Below are 17,296 nucleotides of genomic sequence, written 5' to 3'. Positions count from 1 at the left end.
AGCTTTTGATTCATCAAGCTTATTTGGAGTTGGGTCAAGCCCCGCCTCAGAGAATTACAGGTCATTCTACTAGATCATTCTCCACTTCATGGGCTTTTAAGAATAAAGCTTTAGTTGATCAGATTTTCAAAGCAGCAACCTGGTCTTCTTTGCATACATTTACTAAATTCTACAGTTTTTGATGTATTTGCTTCTTCGGAAGCAGTTTTTGGTAGAAAGGTTTTTCAGGCAGCTGTTTCAGTTTGATTCCTCTGCTTATGTTTGAGTTTTTTCTTTTCATTATGAGAATAGACTTATATTTTGGGTTGTGGATTTATTTTTTTCAGCACAAAATGGCTGTTATTATTTTATCCCTCCCTCTCTAGTGACTCTTGCGTGGAGTTCCACATCTTGGGTATTGCTATCCCATACGTCATTAGCTCATGGACTCTTGCCAATTACATGAAAGAAAACATAATTTATGTAAGAACTTACCTGATAAATTAATTTCTTTCATATTGGCAAGAGTCCATGAGACCCACCCTTTTTATGGTGGTTATGATTTTTTTGTATAAAGCACAATTATTTCCAAATTTCTTTGTTGATGCTTTTTACTGCTTTCTTTATCACCCCACTACTTGGCTATTCGTTAAACTGAATTGTTGGTGTGGTGAGGGGTGTATTTATAGGCATTTTGAGGTTTGGGAAACTTTGCCCCTCCTAGTAGGATTGTATATCCCATACGTCACTAGCTCATGGACTCTTGCCAATATGAAAGAAATGAATTTATCAGGTAAGTTCTTACATAAATTATGTTTTTGCAGAACAATTTTGTTATGAGTTTTAGAGGGACAATCTACACCAGAATTTTTATTATTTAAAATGATAGATAATCCCTTTATTACCTATTCCTCAGTTTTGCATAACCAACAGTTATATTAATGTTTTTTACCTCTGTGATTACCTTGTATCTAAGTCCCTGCAGACTGCCCCCTTATTTTCAGTGCTTTTGACAGACGTGCATTTTAGCCAATCAGTACTGCCTCCTAGTTAACTCCACAGGTGTGAGCACAATGTTATCTATATAGCACATATGAACTAACTCCCTCTAGTTGTGACAAAATGTAAAAATGCATTCAGATAAGAGGCGGCCTTCAAAGGCTAAGAAATTAGCATATGAGCCTACCTAGTTTTACTTTCAACAAAGAATACCAAGAGAACAAAGTAAAATTGATTATAAAAGTAAATTGGAAAGTTGTTTAAAATGACATGCCCTATCTGAATCATGAAAGTAAATTTTTGACTAGACTGTCCCTTTAAAGCGATTAAAAAATACAATTTGTTGACTACATATTTTTATTTGTTTTTCATCCATTAGTTTTATATGATTTTTAACAATACAATTTTTGTGAGGCCTTAACATATGCATCTCCTTCACGAACGTAAAAGCAGGGAATGCCCCTTTGTGAGTCACACTGGACTCAAGGTAAAAGCTGCCTCTATAGAATTAGGACGGAGGCTTAATATTATTGGAGAGATTCCTTATAGAATTGGGCCCATAGACTTTTGAATCTAACCATGTACCCTTAGTGTATCATGCAAAGACTTACAATAAAAATATTTATTTTTGTTCTATAGACTATTTATTGTTAATTCCACAGGCACAGGAGAATAATAAGTGCAGTTTATTGCCCAACAAATCCAGAGAGCCATTGTTCGTAGAATTTTACTTCTGATTTGTAACTTTAGAAATGATTGTATATGTATTTTACATGTCTGGCTCATGATATGTGTATATCTTGCTACTAAGTCTAATATAAATTTGTCAACCCCTGGCTGAGAAGAAATGCTGTTTTCATCAAAGGGACATCCTAGTGCAAATATGCTCCAGTTTGTTACCGAATTCAGTTTTTGCACTATTTATGCTCCAACTCTGTGTTTCACCCCTGCAAAGTTAAAGTCCTGCTTAGGAGCCATAGAGCACTGCTGGCCCCAAGTAGGAAACAGCCAGTAAGTCAATCAGCAGCAGAAGTCGCACAACCCTGTCAATAACCAGCTGTGTTCAGCTCGGCACCTGCAGTGCTTGCTGCTCTAACTGTGTTAAACCCCTTTGTGAGAGTTAAACACACAGCGTTGGAGCCTGAATAGTGCAAAATGACATGTGCTAGCAAATTAGAGCATGTTATATTTGCAATGGATAGATCCTTTAATCATAATTCATATTTCAAATGAGAGTTTTAGCCTTACACTGTCAGTTCAGGTAAGTTTAATATAAAAAGCTAATTGGGAACAGATATTTGACAGGGTAAGGCTGGTGAAGTTGCAGTGTGCACTTTCAAGTCTCAGGAGTGGAAAACCTAACAATTTCAATTTACAGGAAAGGAGAACAATATAAATAATGAAAAAATATTGCATTTCGTTTTTGCTTTTGCTGCACATAATTAAACATTTCATATTACAATCTCATACTGTTTACTGTCCCTTTGATACCTTGTCTGAAGAAGATATCACAGTATGAAACAGACTGCTCTTCATATTAAAATATCATACTGTTTATTATCCCTATGTTTCATACTGTGATATCTTCTTCAGACAAGGTATCAGACTGCTCTTCATATTACAATCTCATACTGTTTACAGTCCCTTTGTTTCACTCTGTGATATCTTCTTCAGACAAGGTATCAGACTGTTCTTCATATTACAATCTCATACTGTTTACTGTCCCTATGTTTCGCTCTGTTAAATCTTCTTCAGACAAGGTATCAGGCTGCTCTTCATATTACAATCTCATACTGTTTACTGTCCCTATGTTTCGCTCTGTTAAATCTTCTTCAGACAAGGTATCAGACTAATCTTCATATTACAATCTCATACTGTTTACAGTCCCTATGTTTCATACTGTGATATCTTCTTCAGACAAGGTATCAGACTGCTCTTCATATTACAATCTCATACTGTTTACAGTCCCTTTGTTTCACTCTGTGATATCTTCTTCAGACAAGGTATCAGACTGTTCTTCATATTACAATCTCATACTGTTTACTGTCCCTATGTTTCGCTCTGTTAAATCTTCTTCAGACAAGGTATCAGGCTGCTCTTCATATTACAATCTCATACTGTTTACTGTCCCTATGTTTCGCTCTGTTAAATCTTCTTCAGACAAGGTATCAGACTAATCTTCATATTACAATCTCATACTGTTTACAGTCCCTATGTTTTATACTGTGATATCTTCTTCAGACAAGGTATCAGACTGATCTTCATATTACAATCTCATACTGTTTACAGCCCTTTGTTTCATACTGTGATATCTTCTTCAGACAAGGTATCAGGCTGCTCTTCATATTACAATCTCATACTGTTTACTGTCCCTATGTTTCGCTCTGTTAAATCTTCTTCAGACAAGGTATCAGACTGATCTTCATATTACAATCTCATACTGTTTACTGTCCCTATGTTTCGCTCTGTTAAATCTTCTTCAGACAAGGTATCAGACTGATCTTCATATTACAATCTCATACTGTTTACTATCCCTATATTTCATACTGTGATATCTTCTTCAGACAAGGTATCAGACTGCTCTTCATATTACAGTCTCATACTGTTTACTGTCCCTATGTTTTATACTGTGATATCTTCTTCAGTCAAGGTATCAGGCTGCTCTTCATATTACAATCTCATACTGTTTACTGTCCCTATGTTTCGCTCTGTTAAATCTTCTTCAGACAAGGTATCAGACTGATCTTCATATTACAATCTCATACTGTTTACTGTCCCTATGTTTCGCTCTGTTAAATCTTCTTCAGACAAGGTATCAGACTGATCTTCATATTACAATCTCATACTGTTTACTGTCCCTATGTTTCGCTCTGTTAAATCTTCTTCAGACAAGGTATCAGACTGATCTTCATATTACAATCTCATACTGTTTACTGTCCCTATGTTTCGCTCTGTTAAATCTTCTTCAGACAAGGTATCAGACTGATCTTCATATTACAATCTCATACTGTTTACTGTCCCTATGTTTCGCTCTGTTAAATCTTCTTCAGACAAGGAATCAGACTGCTCTTCATATTACAATCTCATACTGTTTACTGTCCCTATGTTTCGCTCTGTTAAATCTTCTTCAGACAAGGTATCAGACTGATCTTCATATTACAATCTCATACTGTTTACTATCCCTATATTTCATACTGTGATATCTTCTTCAGACAAGGTATCAGACTGCTCTTCATATTACAGTCTCATACTGTTTACTGTCCCTATGTTTTATACTGTGATATCTTCTTCAGACAAGGTATCAGACTGCTCTTCATATTACAATCTCATACTGTTTACAGTCCCTTTGTTTCGCTCTGTTATATCTTCTTCAGACAAGGTATCAGACTGTTCTTCATATTAGTCTCATACTGTTTACTGTCCCTATGTTTCACTCTGTTATATCTTCTTCAGACAAGGTATCAGGCTGCTCTTCATATTACAGTCTCATACTGTTTACTGTCCCTATGTTTTATACTGTGATATCTTCTTCAGTCAAGGTATCAGGCTGCTCTTCATATTACAGTCTCATACTGTTTACTGTCCCTATGTTTTATACTGTGATATCTTCTTCAGTCAAGGTATCAGACTGCTCTTCATATTACAGTCTCATACTGTTTACTGTCCCTATGTTTTATACTGTGATATCTTCTTCAGTCAAGGTATCAGACTGCTCTTCATATTACAATCTCATACTGTTTACAGTCCCTATGTTTCACTCTGTTAAATCTTCTTCAGACAAGGTATCAGACTGCTCTTCATATTACAATCTCATACTGTTTACTGTCCCTATGTTTTATACTGTGATATCTTCAGGCAAGGTATCAGACTGCTCTTCATATTACAATCTCATACTGTTTACAGTCCCTATGTTTCGCTCTGTTAAATCTTCTTCAGACAAGGTATCAGACTAATCTTCATATTACAATCTCATACTGTTTACAGTCCCTATGTTTCATACTGTGATATCTTCTTCAGACAAGGTATCAGGCTGCTCTTCATATTACAATCTCATACTGTTTACAGTCCCTATGTTTCATACTGGGATATCTTCTTCAGACAAGGTATCAGGCTGCTCTTCATATTACAGTCTCATACTGTTTACTGTCCCTATGTTTTATACTGTGATATCTTCTTCAGACAAGGTATCAGACTGCTCTTCATATTACAATCTCATACTGTTTACAGTCCCTATGTTTCATACTGTGATATCTTCTTCAGACAAGGTATCAGGCTGCTCTTCATATTACAATCTCATACTGTTTACAGTCCCTATGTTTCATACTGTGATATCTTCTTCAGACAAGGTATCAGGCTGCTCTTCATATTACAGTCTCATACTGTTTACTGTCCCTATGTTTTATACTGTGATATCTTCTTCAGACAAGGTATCAGACTGCTCTTCATATTACAATCTCATACTGTTTACAGTCCCTTTGTTTCGCTCTGTTATATCTTCTTCAGACAAGGTATCAGACTGATCTTCATATTACAATCTCATACTGTTTACTGTCCCTATGTTTCATACTGTGATATCTTCTTCAGACAAGGTATCAGACTGCTCTTCATATTACAATCTCATACTGTTTACTGTCCCTATGTTTCACTCTGTTATATCTTCTTCAGTCAAGGTATCAGACTGCTCTTCATATTACAAACTCATACTGTTTACAGTCCCTATGTTTTACTCTGTTAAATCTTCTTCAGACAAGGTATCAGACTGCTCTTCATATTACAATCTCATACTGTTTACTGTCCCTATGTTTTATACTGTGATATCTTCTTCAGTCAAGGTATCAGACTGCTCTTCATATTACATTCTCATACTGTTTACAGTCCCTATGTTTCACTCTGTTATATCTTCTTCAGACAAGGTATCAGACTGCTCTTCATATTACAATCTCATACTGTTTACTGTCCCTATGTTTTATACTGTGATATCTTCAGGCAAGGTATCAGACTGCTCTTCATATTACAATCTCATACTGTTTACAGTCCCTATGTTTCATACTGTGATATCTTCTTCAGACAAGGTATCAGACTGCTCTTCAGTACTGGAAGCAAGCTCTGCAGGCAGATTTCAGATGCTTGTCAGGTCTGTACCTCAGCTCTCAGGTGTACAAGCACATGGGCAAGACGGATGCTGAGCTGGACGCTCTGTGTTTGCTTCATAAGGTAAGCTACGCTAAAACAGTAAAAAAACGTGAGAAGTCAAAATTAAACTTTTGTGAATCGGGGCAGGTAATTAATAGTAAAATATTTTTGTATTTGTTGCAGTTAATTGGATACATGTGTGCTATTACATGACCATTACATAATCAACACATGCATAATTAAAAGAAAATGCAATAGAACTTATTGTGAATTTCTCCTGTTAAGTGTGGTCAGTCCACGGGTCATCATTACTTGTGGGATATTTGCTCCTCCCCAACAGGAAGTGCAAGAGGATCACCCAAGCAAAGCTGCTATATAGCTCCTCCCCTCTACGTCACACCCAGTCATTCTCTTGCACCCAACTAATAGATAGGATGTGTGAGAGGACTGTGGTGATTATACTTAGTTTTTATAACTTCAATCAAAAGTTTGTTATTTTAAAACAGCACCGGAGTGTGTTGTTCCTTCTCAGGGAGAATTTGAAGAAGAATCTACTTGAGTTTCTGTATGATTTTAACCGGAGTAGTTAAGATCATATTGCTGTTCTCGGCCATCTGAGGAGTGAGGTAAACTTCAGATCAGGGGACAGCGGGCAGGTTCACCTGCAAAGAGGTATGTAGCAGCATATTATTTTCTGAGGAATGGAATTGACTAGAAAATACTGCCAATACCTATATAATGTAAGTTCAGCCTTAAATGCAGTAGTAGCAACTGGTATCAGGCTGTCATGTATGTATATTTTCACTTCAGTATTCTGGGGAATGGCACTTCACTGGAATAATACTGTATGCATAAAACTTTAGCCTATCTTGCAGTGAGAACGACTAGCAGCAGGCTTTCTATGACAATTCATTTATTTGATGTTAAACGTTTTGCTGGCATGTTAAATCGTTTAATTTTCTGAGGTACTGGGTGAAAAATTGTTTTGGGCACTATTTTTATCCACTTGGCGGGCATTTTATTTAATTTAAGACAGTTTTCTGATCTCCCTCACTGTTGTGTGTGAGGGGGAGGGGCTTAATTTGGCGCTTTTACTACGCATCAGAAATTCAGTCACAAGTCTGTTTTTCTTCCCTGCATGATCCGGTTCGTCTCTACAGAGCTCAAGGGTCTTCAAAAGTTATTTTGAGGGAGGTAATCACTCACAGCAGACCTGTGAGATTGTGCTTTGACTGTGATAAAAAACGTTATATTCTGTACATTTTTTTCTGCTATTGAAGGGTTAGTTATCCATTACTAATGGGGGCAATCCTTGGCTAAAATTGTATTTTTACCGGAAAGAATTTGATTTTATAGTTTATCCGTTTTATTGTTACTCAACTGTCATAACTTTCTGTGCTTCTTAAAGGCACAGTACGTTTTTTGCATACTATTTGTAAATTGAATTGAAAGGTATTTCCAAGTTTGCTGGTTTAATTGCTAGTGTGTTAAACATGTCTGACTCAGAGGAATATCTCTGTGCTATATGTGCTAAAGCCAAAGTGGAGCCCAATAGAAATTTATGTACTAATTGCATTGATGCTACTTTAAATAAAAGTCAATCTGTACAAATTGAACATCATTCACCAGACAACGAGAGGAAAGTTATGCCGACTAACTCCCCTCACGTGTCAGTACCTGCATCTCCCGCTCGGGAGGTGCGTGATATTGTAACGCCGGGTACTTCAGGGCGGCCATTACAAATCACATTGCAGGACATGGCTAATGTTATGACTGAAGTTTTGTCTAAATTACCAGAACTTAGAGGGAAGCGTGACCACTCTGGGGTGAGAACAGAGTGCGCTGATAATAATAGGGCCATGTCAGATACTGCGTCACAGTATGCGGAACATGAGGACGGAGAGCTTCAATCTGCAGGTGACGGTTCTGATCCCAATAGAGTGGATTCAGACATTTCTAATTTTAAGTTTAAGCTTGAAAACCTCCGCGTACTGCTAGGGGAGGTATTAGCGGCTCTGAATGATTGTAACACCGTTGCAATCCCAGAGAAATTATGTAGGCTGGATAGATACTATGCGGTACCGGCGAGTACTGACGTATTTCCTATACCTAAGAGGCTTACAGAGATAATTACTAAGGAGTGGGATAGGCCCGGTGTACCCTTTTCCCCCCCTCCTGTATTTAGAAAAATGTTTCCAATAGACGCCACCACACGGGACTTATGGCAGACGATCCCTAAGGTGGAGGGAGCGGTTTCTACTCTGGCTAAGCGTACCACTATCCCGGTGGAGGATAGCTGTGCCTTTTCAGATCCAATGGATAAAAAATTAGAGGGTTACCTTAAGAAAATGTTTGTTCAACAAGGTTTTATATTGCAACCCCTTGCATGTATTGCGTCTGTCACGGCCGCGGCCGCTTTTTGGTCCGAGTCCCTGGAAGAGACTCTTGACTCAATAACTATAGAGGAAATTTCAAACAGGCTTAAAACACTTAAGCTAGCTAATTCATTTGTTTCAGATGCCGTAGTACATTTAACTAAACTTACGGCTAAGAATTCCGGATTCGCCATTCAGGCGAAGTTACTTAACATACCTAATCTAAGTTACTTAACATACCTTTCAAAGGGCAGACCTTATTCAGGCCCGGTTTGAAAGAAATTATCGCTGACATTACAGGAGGTAAAGGCCATGCCCTGCCTCAAGACAGAGCCAAACCTAGGGCTAGACAGTCTAATTTTCGTTCCTTTCGTAATTTCAAGGCAGGAGCAGCATCAACTTCCTCTGCACCAAAGCAGGAAGGAGCTGTTGCTCGCTACAGACAAGGCTGGAGACCTAACCAGTCCTGGAACAAGGGCAAGCAGGCCAGAAAACCTGCTGCTGCCCCTAAGACAGCATGAATTGAGGGCCCCCGATCCGGGAACGGATCTAGTGGGGGGCAGACTTTCTCTCTTCGCCCAGGCTTGGGCAAGAGATGTCCAGGATCCCTGGGCGTTAGAGATCATATCTCAGGGATATCTTCTGGACTTCAAATCCTCTCCCCCAAAAGGGAGATTCCATCTGTCAAGGTTGTCAACAAACCAAATAAAGAAAGAGGCGTTTCTACGCTGTGTACAAGATCTGTTACTAATGGGAGTGATCCATCCGGTTCCGCGGTCGGAACACGGACAGGGGTTTTACTCAAATCTGTTTGTGGTTCCCAAGAAAGAAGGAACCTTCAGACCAATCTTGGATTTAAAGATCCTAAACAAATTCCTAAGAGTTCCATCGTTCAAAATGGAAACTATTCGGACAATTCTACCCATGATCCAAAAGGGTCAGTACATGACCACAGTGGATTTAAAGGATGCTTACCTTCACATACCGATTCACAGAGATCATTACCGGTATCTAAGGTTTGCCTTCCTAGACAGGCATTACCAGTTTGTAGCTCTTCCATTCGGGTTGGCTACGGCTCCAAGAATCTTCACAAAGGTTCTGGGTGCTCTTCTGGCGGTGCTAAGACCGCGAGGAATTTCGGTAGCTCAGTACCTAGACGACATTCTAATACAAGCTTCAAGCTTTCAAACTGCCAAGTCTCATACAGAGTTAGTACTGGCATTTCTAAGATCGCATGGGTGGAAGGTAAACGAAAAGAAGAGTTCTCTCTTTCCACTCACAAGAGTTCCCTTCTTGGGGACTCTTATAGATACTGTAGAAATGAAGATCTACCTGACAGAAGACAGGTTAACAAAGCTTCAAAATGCTTGCCGTGTCCTTCATTCCATTCAACACCCGTCAGTGGCTCAATGCATGGAGGTGATCGGCTTAATGGTAGCGGCAATGGACATAGTACCCTTTGCACGCCTACATCTCAGACCGCTGCAATTGTGCATGCTAAGTCAGTGGAATGGGGATTACTCAGATTTGTCCCCTACTCTGAATCTGGATCAAGAGACCAGAAATTCTCTTCTATGGTGGCTTTCTCGGCCACATCTGTCCAGGGGGATGCCATTCAGCAGGCCAGATTGGACAATTGTAACAACAGACGCCAGCCTGCTAGGTTAGGGCGCTGTCTGGAATTCTCTGAAGGCTCAGGGATCATGGACTCAGGAGGAGAGTCTCCTGCCAATAAACATTCTGGAATTGAGAGCAGTTCTCAATGCCCTTCTGGCTTGGCCCCAGTTAACAACTCGGGGGTTCATCAGGTTTCAGTCGGACAACATCACGACTGTAGCTTACATCAACCATCAAGGAGGGACAAGAAGCTCCCTAGCGATGATGGAAGTATCAAAGATAATTCACTGGGCAGAGTCTCACTCTTGCCATCTATCAGCAATCCACATCCCGGGAGTGGAGAACTGGGAGGCGGATTTCCTAAGTCGTCAGACTTTTCATCCGGGGGAGTGGGAACTTCATCCGGAGGTCTTTGCCCAAATACTTCGACGTTGGGGCAAACCAGAAATAGATCTCATGGCGTCTCGACAGAACGCCAAGCTTCCTTGTTACGGGTCCAGATCCAGGGATCCGGGAGCGGCCCTGGTAGATGCTTTGACAGCACCTTGGACCTTCGGGAGGGCTTATGTGTTTCCGCCCTTCCCGATGCTTCCTCGATTGATTGCCAGGATCAAACAGGAGAGAGCATCGGTGATTCTAATAGCGCCTGCGTGGCCACGCAGGACCTGGTATGCAGATCTAGTGGACATGTCATCCTGTCCACCTTGGTCTCTGCCTCTGAGACAGGACCTTCTGATTCAGGGTCCCTTCAAACATCAAAATCTAATTTCTCTGAAGCTGACTGCCTGGAAATTGAACGCTTGATTTTTATCAAAACGTGGATTTTCTGAGTCAGTAATTGATACCTTAATACAGGCTAGGAAGCCTGTTACCAGAAAGATTTACCATAAAATATGGCGTAAATACCTATATTGGTGCGAATCCAAAGGTTACTCTTGGAGTAAGGTTAGGATTCCTAGGATATTGTCTTTTCTACAAGAAGGTTTAGAAAAGGGTTTATCCGCTAGTTCCTTAAAGGGACAGATCTCAGCTCTGTCCATTCTGTTACACAAACGTCTGTCAGAAGTTCCAGACGTTCAGGCTTTTTGTCAGGCTTTGGCCAGGATTAAGCCTGTGTTTAAAACTGTTGCTCCGCCATGGAGTTTAAACCTAGTTCTTAACGTTTTACAGGGTGTTCCGTTTGAACCCCTTCATTCCATTGATATAAAATTGTTATCTTGGAAAGTTCTGTTTTTAATGGCTATTTCCTCGGCTCGAAGAGTCTCTGAGTTATCAGCCTTACATTGTGATTCTCCTTATCTGATTTTTCACTCAGACAAGGTAGTTCTGCGTACTAAACCTGGGTTCTTACCTAAGGTAGTCACTAACAGGAATATCAATCAAGAGATTGTTGTTCCATCCTTGTGTCCAAATCCTTCTTCAAAGAAGGAACGACTTCTACACAATCTGGATGTAGTTCATGCCCTGAAATTTTATTTACAGGCAACTAAAGATTTTCGACAAACGTCTTTCCTGTTTGTCGTTTATTCTGGTCAGAGGAGAGGTCAAAAAGCTTCTGCTACCTCTCTCTCTTTTTGGCTTCGTAGCATAATACGTTTAGCTTATGAGACTGCTGGACAGCAGCCTCCTGAAAGAATTACAGCTCATTCCACTAGAGCTGTGGCTTCCACTTGGGCCTTTAAGAATGAGGCCTCTGTTGAACAGATTTGCAAGGCTGCAACTTGGTCTTCGCTTCATACTTTTTCCAAATTTTCCAAATTTGACACTTTTGCTTCTTCGGAGGCTGTTTTTGGGAGAAAGGTTCTTCAGGCAGTGGTTCCTTCCGTATAAAGATCCTGCCTGTCCCTCCCGTCATCCGTGTACTTTAGCTTTGGTATTGGTATCCCACAAGTAATGATGACCCGTGGACTGACCACACTTAACAGGAGAAAACATAATTTATGCTTACCTGATAAATTCCTTTCTCCTGTAGTGTGGTCAGTCCACGGCCCGCCCTGTTTTTTATGGCAGGTCTAAATTTTTAAATTATACTCCAGTCACCACTGCACCCTTTAGCTTCTCCTTTCTCATTGGTTCTCGGTCGAATGACTGGGTGTGACGTAGAGGGGAGGAGCTATATAGCAGCTTTGCTTGGGTGATCCTCTTGCACTTCCTGTTGGGGAGGAGCAAATATCCCACAAGTAATGATGACCCGTGGACTGACCACACTACAGGAGAAAGAAATTTATCAGGTAAGCATAAATTATGTTTTTATAAGAGCAGTAGATTTTTTTTTTCTGACAAATTTGATAATTTATTTCAATTTGATGACCCCTTGTATCAGGAGAGCCATCAGCCAATCACAGACTCTTATACACTGTGAACTCTTGCACATGCTCAGTAGGAGCTGGTGCCTCAGAAAGTGTACATATAACTGTATCATGTGACAGCCATCAGCCAATCACAGACTCTTATACACTGTGAACTCTTGGACGTGCTCAGTAGGAGCTGGTGCCTCAGAAAGTGTGCATATAAAATGCTTTTGCACAATCTGATCATGGAAGTCTCCTTACAATTGCATTATCTAACTGAATCATGTCTTTAGTGTCTCTTTAACTGTACATCTATCATATGCCTGTGTCTCACAATCGTGAAAAAAATATTACACATGGTTGCTGCAATTACCAAAAAAACAACAACAAAACAACTCAGCGGGACAGTCTACTGCAGAATAGCTAATCCCTTTATTATCCATTCCCCAGTTGTGCATAACCAACACTGTTGTATTAATACACTTTTTACCCCTAATTACCTTGTATCTAAGCCTCTGCAGATTGCCCCCTTATTTCAGTTCTTTTGACAGACTTGCATTTTAGCCAATCAGTGCTGACTTATAAATAACTCCATGGGAGTAAGTATAATGGTGTTTATATGGCACACTTGAACTAGTGCTGTATAGCTGTTAAAAATTGTCAAAATGCATTGAAATAAGTGGTGGCCTTCAAGGGCTTAGACATTAGCATTGGAGCCTACCTAGGTTTTGCTTTCAACAAAGAATACCAAGAGAGCAAAGCAAATTTAATGATAAACGTAAATTGGAAAGTTGTTTAAAATTACTTGCCCAATCTGAATAATAATGTAATGAGCTGATGATGATTAGTGGTTTTACTGTATGTGTAGCGTGATATCATCATGTGACCTGTTACTGATTACATAATGCGATGAACTGATGATGATTGGTGGTGTTACTGTATGTGTAGCGTGGTATGATCATGTGACCGGTTACTGATTGCATAATGCGATAAACTAATGATAATTAGTGGTGTTACTGTATGTGTAGCGTGATATTATCCTGTGACCTGTTACTGATGATGATTAGTGGTGTTACTGTATGTGTAGCATGATATGATCATGTGACCTGTTACTGATTACATAATGCGATAAACTGATGATTAGTGGTGTTACTGTATATGTAGCATGATATGATCATGTGACCTGTTACTGATTATATAATGCGATAAACTAATGATAATTAGTGGTGTTACTGTATGTGTAGCGTGGTATGATCATGTGACCGGTTACTGATTACATAATGCGATAAACTGATGATTAGTGGTGTTACTGTATATGTAGCATGATATGATCATGTGACCTGTTACTGATTATATAATGCGATAAACTAATGATAATTAGTGGTGTTACTGTATGTGTAGCGTGGTATGATCATGTGACCGGTTACTGATTACATAATGCGATAAACTGATGATGATTAGTGGAGTTACTGTATGTGTAGCGTGATATGATCATGTGACCTGTTACTGATGATGATTAGTGGTGTTACTGTATGTGTAGCATTATATTATGATCATGTGACCTGTTACTGATTACATAATGCGATAAACTGATGATGATTAGTGGTGTTACTGTATGTGTAGCATTATATTATGATCATGTGACCTGTTACTGATTACATAATGCGATAAACTGATGATGATTAGTGGTGTTACTGTATGTGTAGCGTGATATGATCATCTGAACCTGTTATTGATTACATAATGCGATAAACTAATGATGATTAGTGGTGTTACTGTATGTGTAGCATGATATGATCATGTGACCGGTTACTGATTACATAATGCGATAAACTAATGATGATTAGTGGTGTTACTGTATGTGTAGCATTATATTATGATCATGTGACCAGTTAATGATTACACAATGCGATAAACTAATGATGATTAGTGGTGTTACTGTATGTGTAGCGTGATATGATCATATGACCTGTTACTGATTATAGTGCGATAGACGGATGATAATTAGTAGTGTTACTGTATGTGTAGTGTGATATGATCATGCGACCTGTTACTGATGACATAATGCGATAAACTAATGATGATTAGTGGTGTTACTGTATGTGTAGCGTGATATGATCATGTGACCTGTTACTGATGACATAATGCGATAAACTAATGATGATTAGTGGTGTTACTGTATGTGTAGCATGATATGATCATGTGACCTGTTATTGATTACATAATGCGATAAACTAATGATGATTAGTGGTGTTACTGTATGTGTAGCGTGATATGATCATGTGACCGGTTACTGATTACATAATGCGATAAACTAATGATGATTAGTGGTGTTACTGTATGTGTAGCATTATATTATGATCATGTGACCAGTTAATGATTACACAATGCGATAAACTAATGATGATTAGTGGTGTTACTGTATGTGTAGCGTGATATGATCATGTGACCTGTTACTGATTATAGTGCGATAGACGGATGATAATTAGTAGTGTTACTGTATGTGTAGTGTGATATGATCATGCGACCTGTTACTGATGACATAATGCGATAAACTAATGATGATTAGTGGTGTTACTGTATGTGTAGCATGATATGATCATGTGACCTGTTACTGATGACATAATGCGATAAACTAATGATGATTAGTGGTGTTACTGTATGTGTAGCATGATATGATTATGTGACCTGTTACTGATTACATAATGCGATAGACGGATGATGATTAGTGGTGTTACTGTATGTGTAGCGTGATATGATCATCTGAACCTGTTACTGATTACATAGTGCGATAAACTAATGATGATTAGTGGTGTTTCTGTATGTGTAGCGTGATATGATCATGTGACCTATTACTGATTATATAATGCGATAAACTAATGATGATTAGCAGCAGCACATTGCTTGTTGACTGGCTCTCAGATTTTTTCAAACCCACCCCTAGCCTTTCCCAGTCTGCAAAGCTGTTTATTCTGAATGTAAGACGTTAGTATGAGCACTGCATCTTTTTTATTACTACATTTCTATGTTAGACCAAGAGAAAAGGAAACAGATTTACTCAAGAGACATTTTACAATTAATTTTTTGTATGCAACTAATTTGCATGTAATTATATTATAAAGCATTAAAAATTGCTTTATTCTTCAGTTAACCAACACATTGCAGGTGAACTGGTGCCTTAGTGCAACTGTCTAATTTAAAATTTTATTTTGTTTAAAAATGACCTGCAGAAAAATTTTCACTAAAAAAATCTCATTGCAGAAAGTGAAGAAAACTTCTGCCTCTGGGATGATGATTAGTGGTGTTACTGTATGTGTAGTGTGATATTATTATCATGTGACCTGTTAGTGTTTACATAATCTAATAAACTGATGATGATTAGTAGTGTTACTGTATGTGTAGCGTGATATGATCATGTGGCCTGTTACTGATTACATAATGCAATAAACTAATGATGATTAGTGATGTTACTGTATGTGTAGCGTGATATGATCATGTGACCTGTTACTGATAACATAATGCGATAAACTGATGATGATTAGTGATGTTACTGTATTTGTAGCGTGATATGATCATGTGACCTGTTACTGATTACATAATGCGATAAACTGATGATGATTAGTGGTGTTACTGTATGTGTAGCGTGATATTATGATCATGTGACCTGTTACTGATGACATAATGCGATAAACTGATGATGATTAGTGGTGTTACTGTATGTGTAGCGTGATATTATGATCATGTGACCTGTTACTGATTTACATAATGCGATAAACTGATGATGATTAGTGGTGTTACTGTAGGTGTAGCGTGATATTGTGATCATGTGACCTGTTACTGATTACATAATGCAATAAACTGATGATGATTAGTGGTGTTACTGTATGTGTAGCATGATATTATGATCATGTGACCTGTTACTGATTACATAATGCGATAAACTGATGACGATTAGTGGTGTTACTATATGTGTAGCGTGATATTATGATCATGTGACCTGTTACTGATTATAGTGCGATAGAGGGATGATGATTAGTGGTGGTACTGTATCTGTAGCGTGATATGATCATGTGACCTGTTACTGATTATAGTGCGATAGACGGATGATGATTAGTGGTGTTACTGTATGTTTAGCGTGATATGATCATGTGACCTGTTACTGATTATAGTTCGATAGACGGATGATGATTAGTGGTGTTACTGTATGTGTAGCATTATATTATGATCATGTGACCTGTTACTGATTACATAGTGCGATAAACTAATGATGATTAGTGGTGTTACTGTATGTGTAGCGTGATGTGATCATGTTACCTGTTACTGATTACATAATGCGATAAAATGATGATGATTAGTGGTGTTACTGTATGTGTAGCGTGATATGATCATGTGACCTGTTACTGATTACATAATGCGATAAAATGATGATGATTAGTGGTGTTACTGTATGTGTAGCGTGATATGATCATGTGACCTGTTACTGATTACATAATGCGATAAAATGATGATGATTAGTGGTGTTACTGTATGTGTAGCGTGATATGATCATGTGACCTGTTACTGATTACATAATGCGATAAAATGATGATGATTAGTGGTGTTACTGTATGTGTAGCGTGATATGATCATGTGACCGGTTACTGATTACATAATGCGATAAAATGATGATGATTAGTGGTGTTACTGTATGTGTAGCGTGATATGATCATGTGACCGGTTACTGATTACATAATGCGATAAAATGATGATGATTAGTGGTGTTACTGTATGTGTAGCGTGATATTATGATCATGTGACCTGTTACTGATTAAATAATGCGATAAACTGATGATGATTAGTGGTGTTACTGTATGTGTAGCGTGATATTATGATCATGTGACCTGTTACTGATTACATAATGCG

At 38.6% G+C, this 17,296-nt stretch overlaps 1 protein-coding gene across 4 annotated transcripts in view; it reads left to right on the top strand.

Moving 5' to 3' along the window:
* FANCG (FA complementation group G) overlaps nt 1-17,296 on the top strand; it is a 151,044-nt gene that overhangs the window by 42,674 nt on the left and 91,074 nt on the right. For all 4 annotated transcript variants that reach the window (XM_053701003.1, XM_053701002.1, XM_053701000.1 and 1 more), the window contains exon 8: nt 6,046-6,192. In XM_053701003.1, coding sequence (XP_053556978.1) covers nt 6,046-6,192 — 147 coding nt within the window. The remainder of the gene's footprint in view (nt 1-6,045; nt 6,193-17,296) is intronic.

The sequence above is a fragment of the Bombina bombina genome, chromosome 2 (genome assembly GCF_027579735.1).
Source record: "Bombina bombina isolate aBomBom1 chromosome 2, aBomBom1.pri, whole genome shotgun sequence".
In the NCBI taxonomy this organism is placed as follows: Eukaryota; Metazoa; Chordata; class Amphibia; order Anura; family Bombinatoridae; genus Bombina; species Bombina bombina.
This window is presented reverse-complemented; position numbering and strand designations above follow the sequence as displayed.